This window comes from Megascapheus bottae, chromosome 25, assembly GCF_031878675.1.
Source record: "Megascapheus bottae isolate mThoBot1 chromosome 25, mThoBot2.hap1, whole genome shotgun sequence".
Lineage (NCBI taxonomy): Eukaryota > Metazoa > Chordata > Mammalia > Rodentia > Geomyidae > Megascapheus > Megascapheus bottae.
Window position 1 is genome coordinate 18,210,875 of NC_143533.1, and position 16,698 is coordinate 18,227,572.

At 46.6% G+C, this 16,698-nt stretch overlaps 1 protein-coding gene and 1 long non-coding RNA gene across 2 annotated transcripts in view; both read left to right on the forward strand.

Moving 5' to 3' along the window:
• The first annotated feature begins 4,331 nt into the window (after nt 1-4,331).
• LOC150046506 (uncharacterized) lies at nt 4,332-11,039 on the forward strand. The gene is made up of 4 exons (XR_016539705.1): nt 4,332-6,537; nt 7,377-7,498; nt 8,268-8,443; nt 10,974-11,039. It is a non-coding gene; the product is annotated as an uncharacterized LOC150046506 (long non-coding RNA).
• Nucleotides 11,040-11,306: 267 nt separating this feature from the next.
• Shc4 (SHC adaptor protein 4) overlaps nt 11,307-16,698 on the forward strand; it is a 58,148-nt gene continuing 52,756 nt past the window's right edge. Inside the window, exon 1 of the mRNA XM_090358455.1 lies at nt 11,307-11,991. Within this exon, the coding sequence (XP_090214581.1) occupies nt 11,362-11,991 (630 nt within the window). The 5' untranslated portion in view covers nt 11,307-11,361. The remainder of the gene's footprint in view (nt 11,992-16,698) is intronic.

The following is a 16,698-nucleotide window of genomic DNA, read 5'->3' on the forward strand; positions in this document are numbered from 1 at the left end:
TTGTTTTTGAAGCTCAGAATTAAATTGGCACCTACTAGACAGTTTATTTGTCCTTCAGTCAAGCTCTTTATATTCTAGTCACTGCTGCTGCTTTAACTTCCTTCTGGTGTCTTTCCTTCACTTGGTTCTGAAATTTATTTATTCTGTAAAATAATGCTTGAATATATCCTTGTAAAGGATGAAAAGGACTGCAAGATGCCAGTGTCTCATGCCTGTAATCCTTGCTACTCTGGAGGCTGAGATCTGAGGATCTTTGAAGAAAGCCTGGGCAGGAAAATCAGTGAGTCTCTTATCTCTAACCACTGAAAAGCCTGAAGTGGAGCTCTGCCTCATGTGGCAGAGCATGAGTTTTTAGCAGAAAAGCTAAGGGACAACACTCTGGCCCTGAGTGAAAGACCCATTACCAATAAGGAAAAAAAAAATGCTGAAGGAACTCAAAGTAAAATTCTAAACTATTCATTATTATTTATGATGTGGTACTAGATTTGTGTGACCTCAAACTCTTTTGAAACAATATTAGGAATAATCAAGTTTGTGAAATCATAAACGAGTATTTGAACACTTGCTCCTGGTCTAGGCATATTTCATGTTTCTTCTTTCCCATTTAGTAAGGCAGATGTCATATGCCTGTTTTAGAAAGCAGATCATTGAAATAGATTAAAGAGCTGTCCAGAGACATACACAAGAAATGGCAAAGCTATAATGAAGCTCAGGTGCACAATGTCTGCATGTTAGTGGAGACCTTAGGGTTTGTGTCGATGTTTCTCTGTAGGGTATGTGTGTGTTGGAGGTGTGTGTGTGGGGGGGGCGAGTTCCAGCCATTTATACCTGCTTCTCTTCCTCCAGGAAGGCTTGGCCAGAGGATACATCATTGGACTTATGTGACTCAGCTAGCAGGCAAGCATATTTCTATTTTCATCTGAATTCCCAGCATCTTGGCTTTTCCTACCCATCAGACCCCTGAGGAGGAAAGAGAGCCTGCAGGCTCCTCTGTAACCTTCCTTTGACTTGCATTCTAAAGACAAAGGTGAACTTGAGTGCTTGGGGAGACACAGCATTCCTTTATGTTTCTACCAGGCCCTGGGGCCTGCTTCTCCACAGCACTGAGGCCCTTTTGTCCTAGCTGGGGACCTGTGGCCTGACTGCCCACACTGTTAGGGCGCAGCTTCAGTGCCCGTTCCCCCTCCCCCGTGCGTCTCTGGGCCTGGAGAAGAGCTTTGGAATTGCACGAACGCACACAGGCCCTTTTCTTCTCCCGGCGCCTGTAGCTTTGATGCTGTGCGCCTGGCAGCCGGACACTCCGCGGCTCTTTTCCAGGGAGGCCGTGCGAAAGCACAGAACTGTGCTCTCCCCGCCCTTGGGCCTGGGCTTCTTGAGAGAAAGCCAAGGTCACAGTCAAGGTCACGGTCATTGGACCACGCGCAGCTGAGAGCAGGCGCTGCAGTTTCGCGTGTTGCCGGTAGGGTGCGCTGTGAAGAGCCGCACCCAGCCGCGGATCCATTCAGGAAACTCTTGCTGAGGGATCTGTACGAGAATTCTTTTTTTTTTCCCCCCATATAATTTTTATTATAATTAATAGAAGGGTTACATTTGCCAGATGGAAGGTGCATTACTTCACATACATTGATACCCTTTCTCATGTCTTGGTCCCCACTTCCCTCCCCCCACCCCCAGAATTCTTTCTTTTTTAATTCAAATCTTACCGTAAAAATATTGTAAACATGGAGAAAAATGGAAACAATGGTATAACGGACTCTCATACCTTTTATCTAGAACCTGCAGTTAGCTATTTGTATGGGAAGATATAGCTATAGGGAGTGTGTGTGTGTATGTGTGAGAGAGAGAGAGAAAGACAGAGAGAAAGAGAGAGAGAGAGGGGGGGGGAAACAGTATGCTAAAGGTCTACCATTTTGTCATCTGTTCAATTACAGAAATTTGTGCAATGCACTGTAATAACATATTAAAATAACGGAGCTGTTGTTTACATGGGAAAATGTGGGAGTTTTGCTAGGTGTAAAAAAAAGTTAGAAAACTGCATTGCAATATTGTGTGTGTGTGTGTGTGTGTGTGTGTGTGTGTGTGTGTGTGTGAATACTGGAGCTTGAAGTCAGGGCCTATTCCTTAGATTTTTGGTCAAGGCAAGCACTCTACCATTAGAGCCACAGCTCCACAACCAATTCCTTATAACTTTCTTGTCCTTGGCTGGCTAGGAGCTAAGGGTTCTTCATGGTTTCCTGGGCTCTTGACCCATTCTGTCCTATGTAGGTTATAGCATATAAATCTCATGCTCAAATCCTCTACCTTTATTGTTTCCATCTCAAATCTCCCAGCCCTTAAAACAGCTGAGAAATCTCCCCTGCTCTGAAGGACTCCTGTGTTTCTATTGTGGACCACACATATAATTCCTTCATTTCAAGGTGTGTAATCAGAATCACATCTGCAGAGTTGCTTTTTATTTTATTTTATTTTATTTATTTATTTATTTTACCAGTTCTGGGGCTTGAACTCAGGGCCTGGGCACTGTACTTGGACACTTTTGCTCAAGGCTAGTGTGCTCTCACTTGAGCCACAGTGCCACTTCTGGCTTTTTCTGTGAATGTATTACCAAAGAATCAAACTCAGGGCTTCGTGCAAGCTGAGGGAGCACTCTACCACTAGACCACATTCCCAGCCCTGCAGTTCTTTTTGTCCTATTCCTGGGATTAGGGTGTAGATCAATTGGGAGCCTTTAATCTGCCTTTTCTACTGAGAACATCTAGATTTGAACATGGGGCTGTTCTGACTACATTTGGACTTTTCCTTCTAGTCCCTGCAATTACCTCTTATAAATGGGCTTCTCTTTCATGCCTTAGAGGCCTGGCTTCAGTTAGAGGTCTGTTCTTGCAATTGCATTTGATATTAAAATGGTAATGCTGTGGAGCTGGGAATGTGGCTTAGTGGTAGAAAGTTTGCCTAGCATACATGAATCCCTGTTTTCGATCCCTCAGTACCACATAAAGAGAAAAACGTTGAAAGTGATGACTGTGGCTCAGATGGTAGCAAGAGAAGCTCAGGGGTACTGCTTGGGTTCTGAGTTCAAGCCCTAGGATTGGCACAGACACAAAAAAGATAGTAATGTTTTGGGCTGGTCAAAGGAACAGAAAAGCTGGGAGTAGTGATAGTTGTTCAAAACCAGCTCAGGCAGGAAAGTCTGTGAGAGTCTTATCTCCAATTAACTACCTAAAAATGTTGTAAGTTAAGCTGTGATCCAGGTGGTAGAGCACCAGCCTTGAGCCCAAGGACAGTGCCTGGGGGGGGGGGGGAGTAATAGACAAATCTAGATGCTGGTGGCTCACACCTATAATCCTAGCTGTTTAGGAAGCTCAGATCTGAGGATCAAGATTTCAAAGCTAACTTGGGCAGATAAGTCCAAATTTATTTCCAGTTTACCACCAAAAAGCCAAAAGTGGTGCAAGTGAAAGAGAAAAAGAGTGTGAGGTCTTAAGTTCAAGCCCTACTACTGACATACATACATATACACACAAAAGTAAGAAAAAGAATGGCTAATTGCTGCTTAAGCTACCTAACTTAGTAGATTTCTTTTTCTCACTGGACAGTATATCTACCGCTGATTACTGGTCTTTGTTCTTAGATTCAGAGGTATCAAACTGTTGGCTAGATTTTGCTCTTTTCTTTCCCACCAGGTTGCAGTATGGCTGCCCAAACTCCAGACATCTATCACATCCACATTCAAGACGGAAGACATGAGGAAAATGAGTGACCATTCAGATTCTCCAGATAGGACAATGGATTGGTGGATTGGAGAGTCTGCCACTCTATGTTTTTTTTGTTTGTTTGTTTGTTTGGTCTGATTTTATTGATTTCTTCCACCTTCCATTACTTTTCCTAGGACAATCTCAAGCCCCTTCCCCAAGCAAAGTGTGGGTGGGGACAAGTTTTTTTGTTTGTTTGGTGGGTCATGGGGCTTGAACTCTGGCCTTGTCATGCTGCCCCTGAGCTCTTCAGCTCAAGGCTACCACTGTAACCGTGAGCCAAGCCCCACTTCCCATTTTCTAGAGGTAAATTGGTTAATTTTCAGGTCCTTTGGTGCCTGGGATGGTTTTGAACCATGATCCTCAGATCTCAGCCTCTTGAGTAGCTTAGGATTACAGGAGGGAGCCACGACACCCAGCTTATAACTCCAGTTTTATTCTTTGTAGGCCTCTGACCTTGCCTTTTTTCACTGGCCAGTTCACATTAGAATTGTGATCCTGCTGATCAATCACAAATCCCCTGAGACTGTCTCTGACTACTTTTTCTCTAACATCCACTCATATATGTGTGTGTGTGTGTGTGTGTGTGTGTGTGTGTGTGATTTTTTTTTAACAGTCCTGGGTCTTGAACTCAGGGCCTTAACATTGTCCCTCCCTGCGCTTCTTTAAGGCTAGCACTCCACCCCTTGAGCCTCAGCTCCATTTATGGATTTTTTTCTGTGTATTTATTACTGAGGAATTGAATCCAGGGCTTCTTGCCTGCTAGGCAAACACGCTATCACTAGGCCACACTCCTGTCCTGTTACTCTTTTTTTTTTTTCCCAGCACTTTGGTTTGAACTCAGGGCAGAGTCTCACACTTGCTCAGTTGAACCACGCCTCCTGCCAGACTTCTTGCTGGTTCTTTTAAAGAAGGAGTTATCAAACTTTTCTGCCCCAGACTGGCTTCACACCTCAGTCCTCAAGATGTCAACCTTCTGAGTAGCTAGGATTATGGGCGTGAGCCACTGGAGCCTGGCACCATTCCTTCTTATGAGCTATTCCTAACCCCAGTGGTCAGCAGCAGCCTGGGCTCGCTGCCTATCATTGTTGCTGCTGGACATTGTTGCTCAGAGACTACATTGGTTCCATTAGCTAAGTAGTGCTAAGTTCCTATTGAAGCAACATCTGTTTTCCCATAAGCTAGTTTTCAACTCTGTGTGTGTGTGTGTGTGTGTGTGTGCGTGTGCATGTGTGTGCGTGCACGTGCACACGTGTTTGTCATGGGGCTTGAACTCGGCCTGGGCTGTTCAGGAGCTCTTCAGCTCAAGGCTACTACCCTACCCCTTGAGCTATAGTGCCACTTCTGGTTTTCTAATGATTAATCGGAAATAAGAGTCTCAGGGTCTTGTTCAGTCAGTTGGTCGTTGGTCAGTTGGTCGGTCGAGGTGTTGCACGCCTGTAATCCTAGCTGCTCAGGAGGCTGAGATCTGAGGATCAAGGTTCAAAGCCAGCCAGGGCAATACAAAGCCTAAAGCCAGGCAATACAAAACCTAAAGCCGAGAGACCCTTACCTCCAATTAATCACTAGAAAATGGGAAATGGGGGCTGGAAGTTTGGCCTAGTGGTAGAGTGCTTGCCTAGCATGCATGAAGACCCCGGTTCCTCGGTCCCACATACATAGAAAAAAAAATAAAAAGCTGGTAGTGGTGCTGAGGCTCAAGTGGTAGAGCTCTAGCCTTGAGAAAGTCCAAGGACAGTGCTTAGGCCCTGAGCTCAAGCCCAGGACTTGGGGAAAAAAAAAAAAAAGCGGGGAAATGGGGTTGTAGCTCAAGGGTAAAGGGTAGCCTTGATCTGAAGAGCTCAGGGACAGCACCCAGGCCCAGGGGTAGGGGTGGTAGCCTTGAGCTGAAGAGCTCAGGGACAGAGCCCAGGCCAGAGTTCAAGCCCCATGACCCCCCCCCCAAAAAAAAGAGTCTCAGGGTCTTTAGTGCCAGGGCTGACTTAGAGTGGGGATCCTCAGATCTCAGCATCCTGAGTAGCTAGGATTACAGGTGTGAGTCACCTGTGCCGGCTTAAGGACATTTTTATCCTAACCTAGCTTTGGAGTCCATCTAAATAGAAGGTCTCATGAAAATAGAAACACAATGGAGATTATTATTGTGAACACACAATATGCATTCTTCTCTTCTTTCTCCTACTTCTCCTTCTGGAACAGAAGTAGGATTTTATGTGCAGCAGCCATTGTACCCAGACAAAGACCATCTTTATTCTCTGATAGAGAAGATTCCATCTTCTCTTCGAGCTAGGTACAGACATGGGACTAATCCTGACTAATGAGATACAAGTGGAAACATTGTATAGGGTGTTCAGATGTTTCCCTAAAGAGATAGGGCATGTCATTCATTATCCTTTGATCCTATTTGCTAGGCAGAGTACAGTTGCAATGGCTGGAGCTCCATTAGCCATTTTGGACTATGAAAGGGAAAAAACATAGAACAGACCAAGAATGGAGTCTATTTCTGGATATCCCGCTTTCAGGGCAAAATATTTTCTTTTTTATTACTTTAGTGCCAATACTGTGGCATGAATATAAAGTCTCTAACTCCCTTTTGGCTTTCTCACTAAAGGCTGGCACTCTACCACTTGAATTATGCCTCCACTTCTGATTTTTGATGGTAATTGGAGATAAGCACTTCATTGATTTTTCTGTCTAGGCTGGCTTCAAATTGGGATCCTCAGGTCTCAGCCTCCTGAGTAGCTGGATTACAGATGTGAGCCACCAGCACCCAGCTTACGTTTTATATGTAAGCCATTGTACATTTTTTGATTTGTGTATTGTTTGAAACAAGCCAGAAATAGTTTATTTTTTCATTGGCATGGTACAGCACTTCAGGTATAGATGCTAAAATAACCTGTTTTCTTATGCTTTTTTTTTTGTGGGGGGTGGGTGGTGGGGCTTAAACTCAGGGTCTGGACATTTTCCAGAGTCAACAATTCACACCTGTAATCTTGGCTACGCAGGAGGCTGAAATCTGAGGATCAAGGTTCAAGCTCTCATGGCCTAGGCAATGTCCCTGAACTTCATTTGCTCAAGGCTAGCACTCTACCACTTGAACCACAACACCACTTCTGGCCTTTTCTGTTTATGCGGCACCAAGGAATCAAACCCAGGGCTTCACGTTAAGCCACATTCCCAGACCTAAAAGTCTCTTATCTCCAATTATCAGAAAAAAAATTCAGAGGTGGAAATGTGGTTATTCCAGCTCTGAAAAGCTGTCCTATTGTGAAGAAATTTGAGGCTGTCTGTATCAGTAAGGTAAGAGGCAGCTGTAGACCAAGGTGTTTCTCTTTTTCTTTTTTTTGTTGTGAGGCTTGAACTCAGGATCTGGGTGCTGTCTCTGAGCTTTCTCACTCAAGGCTAGCACTGTACCATTTTAAGTACCAGTGCCACTTCTGATTTTCTGGTGGTCAATTGGATATAAGATTATCACAGATTTTCCTGCCCAGACTAGCTTTGAACCATGATCCTCAGATCTCAGCCTTCTGAGTGGCTAGGATTACAGGCGTGAGCCACTGGTGCCTAGGCTTCCAAGGGGTTTCTAACTGAATACCTGCTTTCCACATTGGAGCGGTCTTCCCATAGGAAGAAGACCATGGGAGGTTGACACCCAGCCCACACAGCAAATCGCAGCTGGCTGACACCTGGGAAACTCATTTGTAGGAGAGAGCTGTGATCTGCTGCGTAATCCTCCCCCAGAATGAAAGGTGCTGTGGATACTTTTAGATAGTATGAAGCCAGTGGTAATCATGCTCCTGCCATGTCCTGTCCTGTGCATCCTTCAACGTGTTTATGCCTTTCCTTTTCCTGTTTAATCTTGACAGGGTGAAGGGCAATTTTCCTTTCATTCCCTAAAGCCCTTCCTATAAATATTGTCTGGAGTAATTCTTCCCCTCTGTGTTCAACCATCACCTGCAGCTCTTTTTCTTCCTGGGGGGCTCTTGGACAATCCTACTCCGAGAAAGGGCTTCAGCAGCAGATAGGCTGTGGTGGGCTGGTGGTGGTCTAGATGAAGTTACTATTTTGCTTTCTTTCAAAGTGGCAGTTGCCCCCTCCTCATACTCCTGTGTTTAATCGTGCCTTCAATTCCCCTCACCCTCTACTTCACCCTCCTTCCATCTCCAGTGGGTTCTGTTCCATAGCTGGGCAGGCATTTCTGTGAGGTGCTCTTCTTTCCTAAGTCTCCAAGAAACCCATTGGCAGAGCCTGGCAAAGAATCTGAGCCAGGCCCAGTCCTTTCCTTGAATTCGAATCTTCCAGTTGTACCCAGCAGGGCAGGCTGTCCCTAATGTAGATGCCCAGAGGGGGCAATGTTTCAAAGCAAGGGAGACTCCTCATCATGATCCAGGCAGAACACTTTGCGAAGGGCAGCAAGGAGATGGGTTAATGGGACTTTGATGGTTTAATGACAAGGATGGTTTTTCTTATCTATTATTCATGTTTTTCTTTATGAGGTATTTCGGATGAATTTTCTAGGTCTGATCTCCAAAGAGGACAAGAGAAGAAGAATGAACACTGAGTGAACGTGAACGAAGAGTTATTCCTGCACCCTCTGAAAGAATGTGTGTGGTCACAGTCAGGGGACTGACGTGCCCCCCTGTTTTATTCCAACCCAGACCCATCACTTCCTGGCTCTGTGATGGCGACATTCAGTAAGTGATCATCATAACACCTGTCACCTCTAAGTCCCTGGAGGCTCAAATGTGAAGCATCCTGTCCACAATCCAGTCTAGTGGAAGAGTCCTGCTGATTATTATTTCCATGGCTCATACCCATCTTACAGTGAGGAAAACTGAGTCTCAAAGTGGTTGGGTGGTTTTCTGGACATCCCACAGCTGCTTCTGTCTCACTGAACTGCCAAGTGCACACAGCTTTGGGAGGAATGGCTCGGCCTCCGAGCTCTCCCCACACACCTGGTCTAGATGAGCTTCACTTCTGAGAAGCTGTCTTCAAGTCAGATTTTATGTTCCCCTAGACATTGTGGAAGGCAGGAACACACACAAAAATCACAGGATGGAGAATATTCTGTGAGATCTTTGAGTCATCTGTAAGGAGGGATTTGAGGATTCCCAGCTGCACTCCCACACCCCTAGTTAGACCTTTGATTGGGCTTTTCAGATGAGGCTCTTGTACTTGTCCAAGTAGGCCTCAGGCTCTGATCCTCCATCTTCTCAATAGCTGAGATCACAGGCATATTACCACCACGCCCAGTTTATTTTTCAGATAGAATCTCTCTATCTTGGCCTGAATTAGCTTAGAACATTGATCCTCCCATCTCTGCCTCCCAAGTAGCTGGGATTACAAGGGTGCCCTAACCTGCTCAGCCTTTCAGTGGCTATTAAAACAAACAAAAATAACAACTATCCAGCCTATTCAGTGAGGCAGGCACTCTGTGGAGAGCATTGTGCCAGGACTTTCCACAGTTTAGGATAATCGCACATGCCCTTCTATCACTTCCACGATAGAGCTGCATAGAGAGGTGAAGTGATTTTCCCAAGGCTGCAGAGCATGAGGTCATCACAGCATAGCATAGACAAGAAGGGTGCCCAGAGAAGGGAAGGAAGAAAGGAAGGATAGGGAGGCATAACAGGCTCCACGTAAGTAGCTTCAAAATCTCTGAATGCTGAGGGGTTTAGCCCCTCCTCCCACCCCTCACCCCCCACCCTCAGTTTGTCTGGATGTCAGGCCATCAAGGATTGAGGGTTTGTTTGGGGTTTACACAGAAGCTGCAGCATTGGTGAAGGTGCCCCTTTCCCATGGAGGAGCACAGAACCTGTGAGGATGCTTTTATTTCTGGTCACCCCCAATGTGTGTCTGGATTCCTAGGGAGCACAGGCTCTTATAGTTATGAATATTTATGAATCTCATCAGCCTGCAGGAAGCAAACAAAGGTGGCGTTCCCTTGGTGATTAGTTTAAATTTTTTTTTTTTTTTGAGTGAATGGACATTTTCCCATACCAGAGCCTTGGCCCACTGAGAAAGGCAACCTGAAGCCATTTTCTTATCCCCACCCCCAGGGTTGTTTGTCTGTTTATTTGTTTGTTTGTTTGCAGTTTTCTGAATTTCCTTTGCCCAGCTTGATTCTGGCTTCCTTTTGCTTGTGGTTGTCATAATGACTTCATGATAGGTTCAGGAAGTTGAACCAGATGGAAGATAGAACCAGCAATCAATAGAGGTGGGGGGGGTGAGAAAGGAGAAGGAGAGGGAGAGGGGAGAAGAGAGAGGAATGGAAAAAGGGAAGGGGAGGGAGGGAGGGAAAGGTTAAAAAGTAGCAGCAGCAGCACTCCAGCTTTCCAGGGTACCTGTTTCTGTACTATACATTCTAATATCCCTGAAACAATGTATCTGATTTGTATATCTTCTGGTCTGACCATCTCTACAAGCAAAGTAGATCTTTTAACCCTGCCCTTCCCACAGTCTAACTGATAATATAAGCTGTAACCCCTTCATCAATCATCACAGCATAAATTATCTCCCTCTCATCCCCACCCCCCCCACCTCAGCTTTATTTCTCCCCGCTACTAGTTTAGTATATTTATGGTGCTGTGAGTCATCAGGCTCCTGCCTGATTGGCTAAAAACCAAGCACCCCCAGGGACCAGCAGTCAATTACGGCTATTCTCAGCTTCATTCACAGATTTATTAGCTTGCACGCGCGCGCGTGCATAGACACTCACACACAGGGAGAAACCATCCGGTGAAGTTCATTCATAAAAATTTCAACATTCTTCGGGGCATCCTGCACATCTCAGCCTTCTGCTACCTATGGACTCTTGAGGAAAAAAGAAAAGAAAAGAGGGAGGCTCCCCAGAGGGGTGTACAGTGTGTGTGTGTGTGTGTGTGTGTGTGTGTGTGTGTGTGTCCCTGGGGGAGGGAGAATCTGACACAAGGCAGGGTCCCTCTGGCATGGGGCTACTATCAGAGGGCGCCCTTTCCCTCATGTATACATTGTAATATATATATATATATTTAGTTATTTATTTATTCCCCTAGTTGAACAATCCTTGGGACAAATAAAGGGTTAAGCGGCCAGTCTTTGCCCCGCCCCGTGTGCTCAGATGCAGGTCGGAAAGTTGCTGTGGGCCGGCGGGGAGGCTGGAGCGGGGCTAGGGTGGCGGGCGGCGGTGGCAGTGGTGGTGGCGGCGGTGGCAGGCGGCAGCGGCGAATATTTCTCGGCTCACAGTCTCCGCGATGCGGCAGCGGGACCAGCCGGCGGGAGCCCCGCGGGGTTTGGTGCGGAAGACCTGGGGGTGAGCGATCGCTCCGGGTTTACCCACCCGGAGCCTGGGCTCGGGGATCCCGGACGCCGCCACCACCGCCGCTGCCACCACCGCCGCTGCCGCCACTGCCGGGGAGGGGCTGACATCGGAGCTGGGGGCGGGGGGAGGGCGTCCCCTGGCTGTCACCTCGAGGCTCCCCGCGAGCCCCGTGTGTCCCCGAGGGCGCGTGGGGGCAGGGGCCGTGGGTGGTGGGGGGGGAGGTTGACATCTGAGGTCTGGACCGTCCGTCCATCTGAGGGACCTCGGGGCGATCCCTGCCGCCGCGTCCCGTTTGAGTCCCCTCCGGAGGCTATGCGCGCCGGGGTCGCGCTGTGTGCAGGGCTGTCCGGGCATCCGGGGATGCTGCACAGGGCTAAGTACAGCCGTTTTCGGAACGAGTCGGTCACCTCCCTGGACGAGGGCAGCCCGGGAGGCGGCTCGGCGGGGACGCAGCCGTCTCACCTGCCCACCGCCCCGGCCTCCTCCTCCTCCTCCTCCTCCTCCTCTTCCTCCTCGCCAGCCCCGGACAGCCCCACCCTGCTGTGCACCTTGATCCCCCGCATGGTCAGCGTGAAGCTGACCAATCCGGCCAGTTTGTGGAGTCTGAAAAACTTCTGCCTGGGTACCAAAGAGGTCCCCCGCCTGAAACTCCAAGAAAGCCACGACCCGACGTCTGGAGGAGGCAGCGGCGGGGCCCCAGCAACCCTAGAAAGACGTCTAGGTCACAGGACCAGGGCTGCGCCGGCACCCTCGCCACCGCCACTACCACCACTGCAAGCAGACCTGCCCGGCCACAGGGCGACCTCCTCCTTCTCCTCTTCTTCCTCCTCTTCTCCCGATGCCTGCCCGCTCCCTGGCCCCGCAGAGCCCGGCCCCCGGGCCCGGCAGGACAGACACTTGCCCAAACACTTGTTGGCCATGGGCATGAAATACTGCGTAAGGGTAAGTCCACTTCACACTCCCACCCCCAACACTCCCGGGAAGGGAAGGGGGGTAGGTGGGATCCGCTCTGCTTTCCCTGAGCTTGCCCATGACGGGGGCCGGAGTTTAGGTTTGAGGAAAACACACACACACACACACCCCTTATGCCTTGTCAAAAAGAAGGGAAGGTGGCTTTGCAGAAGGTCCCTAAAGAGAGCTGGTATGTGCCAGTGGTGGCTTTGGTTGGAGGGCATGCACAGGTGATATATTGTGTGTGTGTGTGTGGTTGTTGTTGTGTGAGGCAAACCAACTTATGATAGAGCCAGCTGATGGGCTAGACTTGAAGCATCCTGACCAAGTGGAGTGAAGACTTTCAAATTCCATTGGTGATTCAGATCAACTGAATTAGACTGGCTGTTTTTTTTTAATCCCAGATGAGTACAGTAAATATGTTTGTGTTATAGAAACATATGGAAGGGGCTTGGGTGTGTGTGTGTGTGTGTGTGTGTGTGTGTGTTTGTGTGTGTGTGTGTATTAAATTCAACCAACCCTTCTCAAATTATAGCTGGGTCTCTCACTCTGGGCTAGGAGCCAGTCTTAGTAACTTGCCCATGCTGAAGCCAGTAGGCCTGGTCCATAAGCAATTTCCTGGCCTGGCCATCTGGACTCTCTGGCCATCTCCACTGGCCATCCAGTGGAGAAGTTCTGGTCCTTGGTTAGAGCTCAGAAACCCAGGGATGTGTATGCAGTAGTAAAGGCAATCATTATTAGCTGCTGGAAGATAGCCTGAGGAAGGCATTTAGGAAGGAGGAAAGATGAGTGTGATTCATTCAAAAGGACCCAGGAGATGGGTATGTATTTTGGTAGAATGATTAGATCTCAGTGGCAGGGGGGAAAAGATTTCTGCAGGGAAAAGAATAGGATCAGAGTGACTCAGTGGCTTCAGAGAACACCCACAGAATAGAATAGAGAATGACACACAGAGCAAGAGAGGGTTCAGAACACAGCATGGGCTGAGTAAAGACAAATGTAGATCATGGATGGCTGAGGTCAGATGGGGGCACAGGTTGGTAGCTCCTCATTGCCAGTTAAGGAAGTTATGAACTGGGATTGGTGAGCCAAAACACTTCTAGGTTGGGCTTTCAGCCTGGGTGCTGTCCCTTAGCTTGTTCTATTCTGTCACTTAAACCATACCTGTACTTCTGGCTTTTTGTGGTTAAAGACATAAATGTCATAGATTCCTTTTTCTTTCTCCAGGTTATCTTTGAACCATGATCCTCAGATCTCAGCCTCTTGAGTAGCTGGGATTACAGGCATGAGCCACCCAGCAATCAGTCATTTCTTAATGAATGAAATTTAAAAAGGTCCAGTCTGTTGAGTTTGACACAGAGACTGGGAGACAAAAGAGGAATTTTTGTTGCTTAGAGAGGTGGTGGATGATGATGATTGCAAGTCGTAAAGCATGAAGACTAGATTTCCCAACTTAAGTCATGGGAGGCATAAGTGAGGGAGAAACGGGATAAATTAAGAAATGGAGGAGTTCAGGCTAAGTTTACTTTGGGAACACTACATTAATGATATCTAAGTGCTAATATGTAGATAGACAGCCATGTGAGATTAGTCCTCAGCTGAGTCATCAGATCTGAAGGTACAAACATGAACATGAGGACAGGAAGTGTATCCCCAAATGACAGAATCCCAAGGGAGGTCAAATGATGGATACAAAGAGAGCAGAGCTGGGAAGACGTGATAAATGGTGACTATAAACTTCTAAGAGAGATAAGTGTGTGGAGCTCAGCTTTTATTGCCTCCTGCCTCCCCCACCCCACCCCATGCAGTGAGTGACCTAGACTGGAAATGCTTGGCTGTATTTATGGAAAGAAAGTTTATGGTCTTTCCCCACCTGTCACAAGTCAGTGTGCGCCATGATTTGGAGTCACTGTCCAAGCCCACTGCACATCCTCTACCCTCCACCTCTGCCTTAACTTTCCCTCTTGTGCTTCCCCACACCTCCCATACCAAGCAATAAAACAGGGAAAGTAGAAAAGCAGTTTGATTGGGTAGAGATGGAAATTATTCTTACTGGATAAGTTAGCATTGCTTCAGCGTGTCTTTGTTTTCTTGCATATTTATCTGTGGTAACGGGAACTCTATTTTCCATTCACCCTAAGTTAGTGTTGCTATTAGGTGTTGGGTTGAGTAACTTTTTTTTTTTTGCCAGTCCTGGGACTTGGACCCAGGGCCTGAGCACTGTCCTTGGGCTTTTTCCTCAAGGCTAGCGCTCTACCACTTGAGCCACAGTACCACTTCTGGCTTTTTCTATGTATATAATACAGAGGAATGAAACCCAGGTCTTCGTGCATGCTAGGCAAGCACTCTACCACTAGGTCAAACTCCTGGCCCCAGGACTGAATTACATTTTTTGTTTGTGTGATGGTATTAGAGCTTGAACTCAGGACCTGTTTCAGTTTAAGAGCTAGTGTTCTACCACTTGAGGCATACCTACTTCCAGATTTTTGGTTGTTAATCAGAGATAAGAGTCTCACAGACTTTATGCCTGGACTCGCTTTGAACATGATCCTCAGATCTCAGCCTCCTGAGTTGCTAGGGTTTCAGGTGTGAGCTGCGGCACCTGGCCTATGTGGTGGCTAATCATACCCAGCCTGGGTTAAATCAATGACCTTTTTTGAAAGAAAAAATGACTTCTTTTGGTATCATGATGTAGAATTGGTGATAATGTTGAAAATAAGCTATAAGTCCTAAGTACTTAGTTTTAAGTAACTTAAATATAAGTTCAGACTTTGAACCTCCTGAAGGTCTCTCAGAGAAGGTGACCCAGCAAACCACATTGAGGCAACACTACCACACTAGAACCAAGCTTCAAACACACGAACAACACACTCAAACCAGGGTAGAGCCCAGAGCACATTGGCTGTGCTCATTGCCCCTTTTGTTTAAGAAGGCCCCATGTAGATAGCATGTTAGGCCAAGACTTACACAACATGCATGACCAGCCTTCATTTTGTTCATCTTCTAAAACCCTGGGGGTATTGTTTTCCCAACATGACTTCCTCTCACTTCCATTTCCATAAGTCTAAAAGTCAATACCATGGCATACAAGAATGGGACTCAACTAATTGCGGTTTGCCATATGACGTTTCCATCACCAGAACAGAGCTAAGTGATAGCCACAGCTCAGGTGCCAAAGCTGTGTATCCAACCCCTAACTTCACTCACTCAACTGTCTGCCACTGAAGGCTCAGTTTGCCCATGGACCTAAGATGGGAGAATGCAAAGGAAGGTCTGACTTCTTATCTTAGATCTTCCAGTGAGAATACCTGGTAGAGAGAAGCTGAGCTTGTCTTCTTTTTGAATGAGGTCTTCTGGAACAAATAGGGCTGGAGTTTGGAGTGAGATACGGAGAACAGGAACTTTTTTTTTTTCTCATCCTAACAATTGTTGCAGTTTTTCAGAGTATCAGAACTCCAGGATAAGCTCAGGCTGTCCATGAAGAAGTTAGGGGTCAAAAGTCAGTTTGCACCTTGGTTCTTTAGGACAATGAAATTTCTAAGAGATAGAATGTTTAAACCTGAGAAGTTTTCTCATAGGATTAGGGAAAGGTGTAGAAAAAAAATATATATCTTAATACAGAGATTGCAGGTGCTAGGAAGAATATGAATATTCAAAGGTATACTTTTGGAGAAAAATATAGAATGGACAAAATTTGCCCTTGGCATTGTCTCACATTCCTTTGGCATACCATATCCTGGCCAGCAGTGCCACCCTAGTGGAATTTCCTTCCCTAAGCCTTTCCTGTAGCCTGGCCAGAGGAGGCCTGCTAATCTCTAGAGTTACCCACAGCTCTCACTGTTCAGCCCTCAGGCTCTCCCAGCATGGCAGAGTGAAAACCACAGACATTTTGTGAAGATGATTCTTTATTGCAGTGTGTCCAGGAGTGCATCTCTATCAGTTAAAAATACTTATGAAAGTGGGCATGGTGTGCCAACTGGTAATCCCAACGTTCAGGAGGCAGAGATAGGAAGATGATGGCTTCATGTCAATTGGACAAAGTTTGGACAAAGTTATCATGAGACCCTATCCATAAAAGAACCTAGGTAGGTGGCATTGGCTCATTCCTTTACTCCCTAGCTCCTCAGGAGACTGAGGTCTGAAGATTGCAGTTCAAAGCCTGCCTAACATTTGGTTAATCTCATATTGTTATATTATCTGACTTTGTTACCTGGCATATTGTTTATATGTTTATTTATTTATTTGAAAGAGGAAAGGGGAGGGGAGAAAACAAGATGATTGGGAGGGGATGAGGGGAAGGAAATGGGGACAAAAACTCTGAGAAGGGTTATCAATGTGTGAGAAGTAATACACCTATTATCTGGCAAATGTAAGTATAACCCTTCTATACATTACAAAAAACAAACAAACAAAAACGAAGCCTGCCTAAGCAGGAAAGTCCTTGAAACTCTTATCTCCAATTAATCAGCAAAAAGCTAGAAGGGAGCCATGGCTTAAGAAGTGGTAGAATGCCAGCTTGAGTAAAAGAACACTAAGGAATAGTTCCAGGACTGTGAGTTCAAGTCTCAGTACCAGCCCAAGAGAAAGCAAGCAAGCAAGGAAGCAAGCAAGCAAGAAAGAAAGAAAGAAAGAGAGAAAGAAAACAATAATAGAAGGGTCAGGATTATCAAAAGGGATGACTAGCCAGGAGGACTGTAT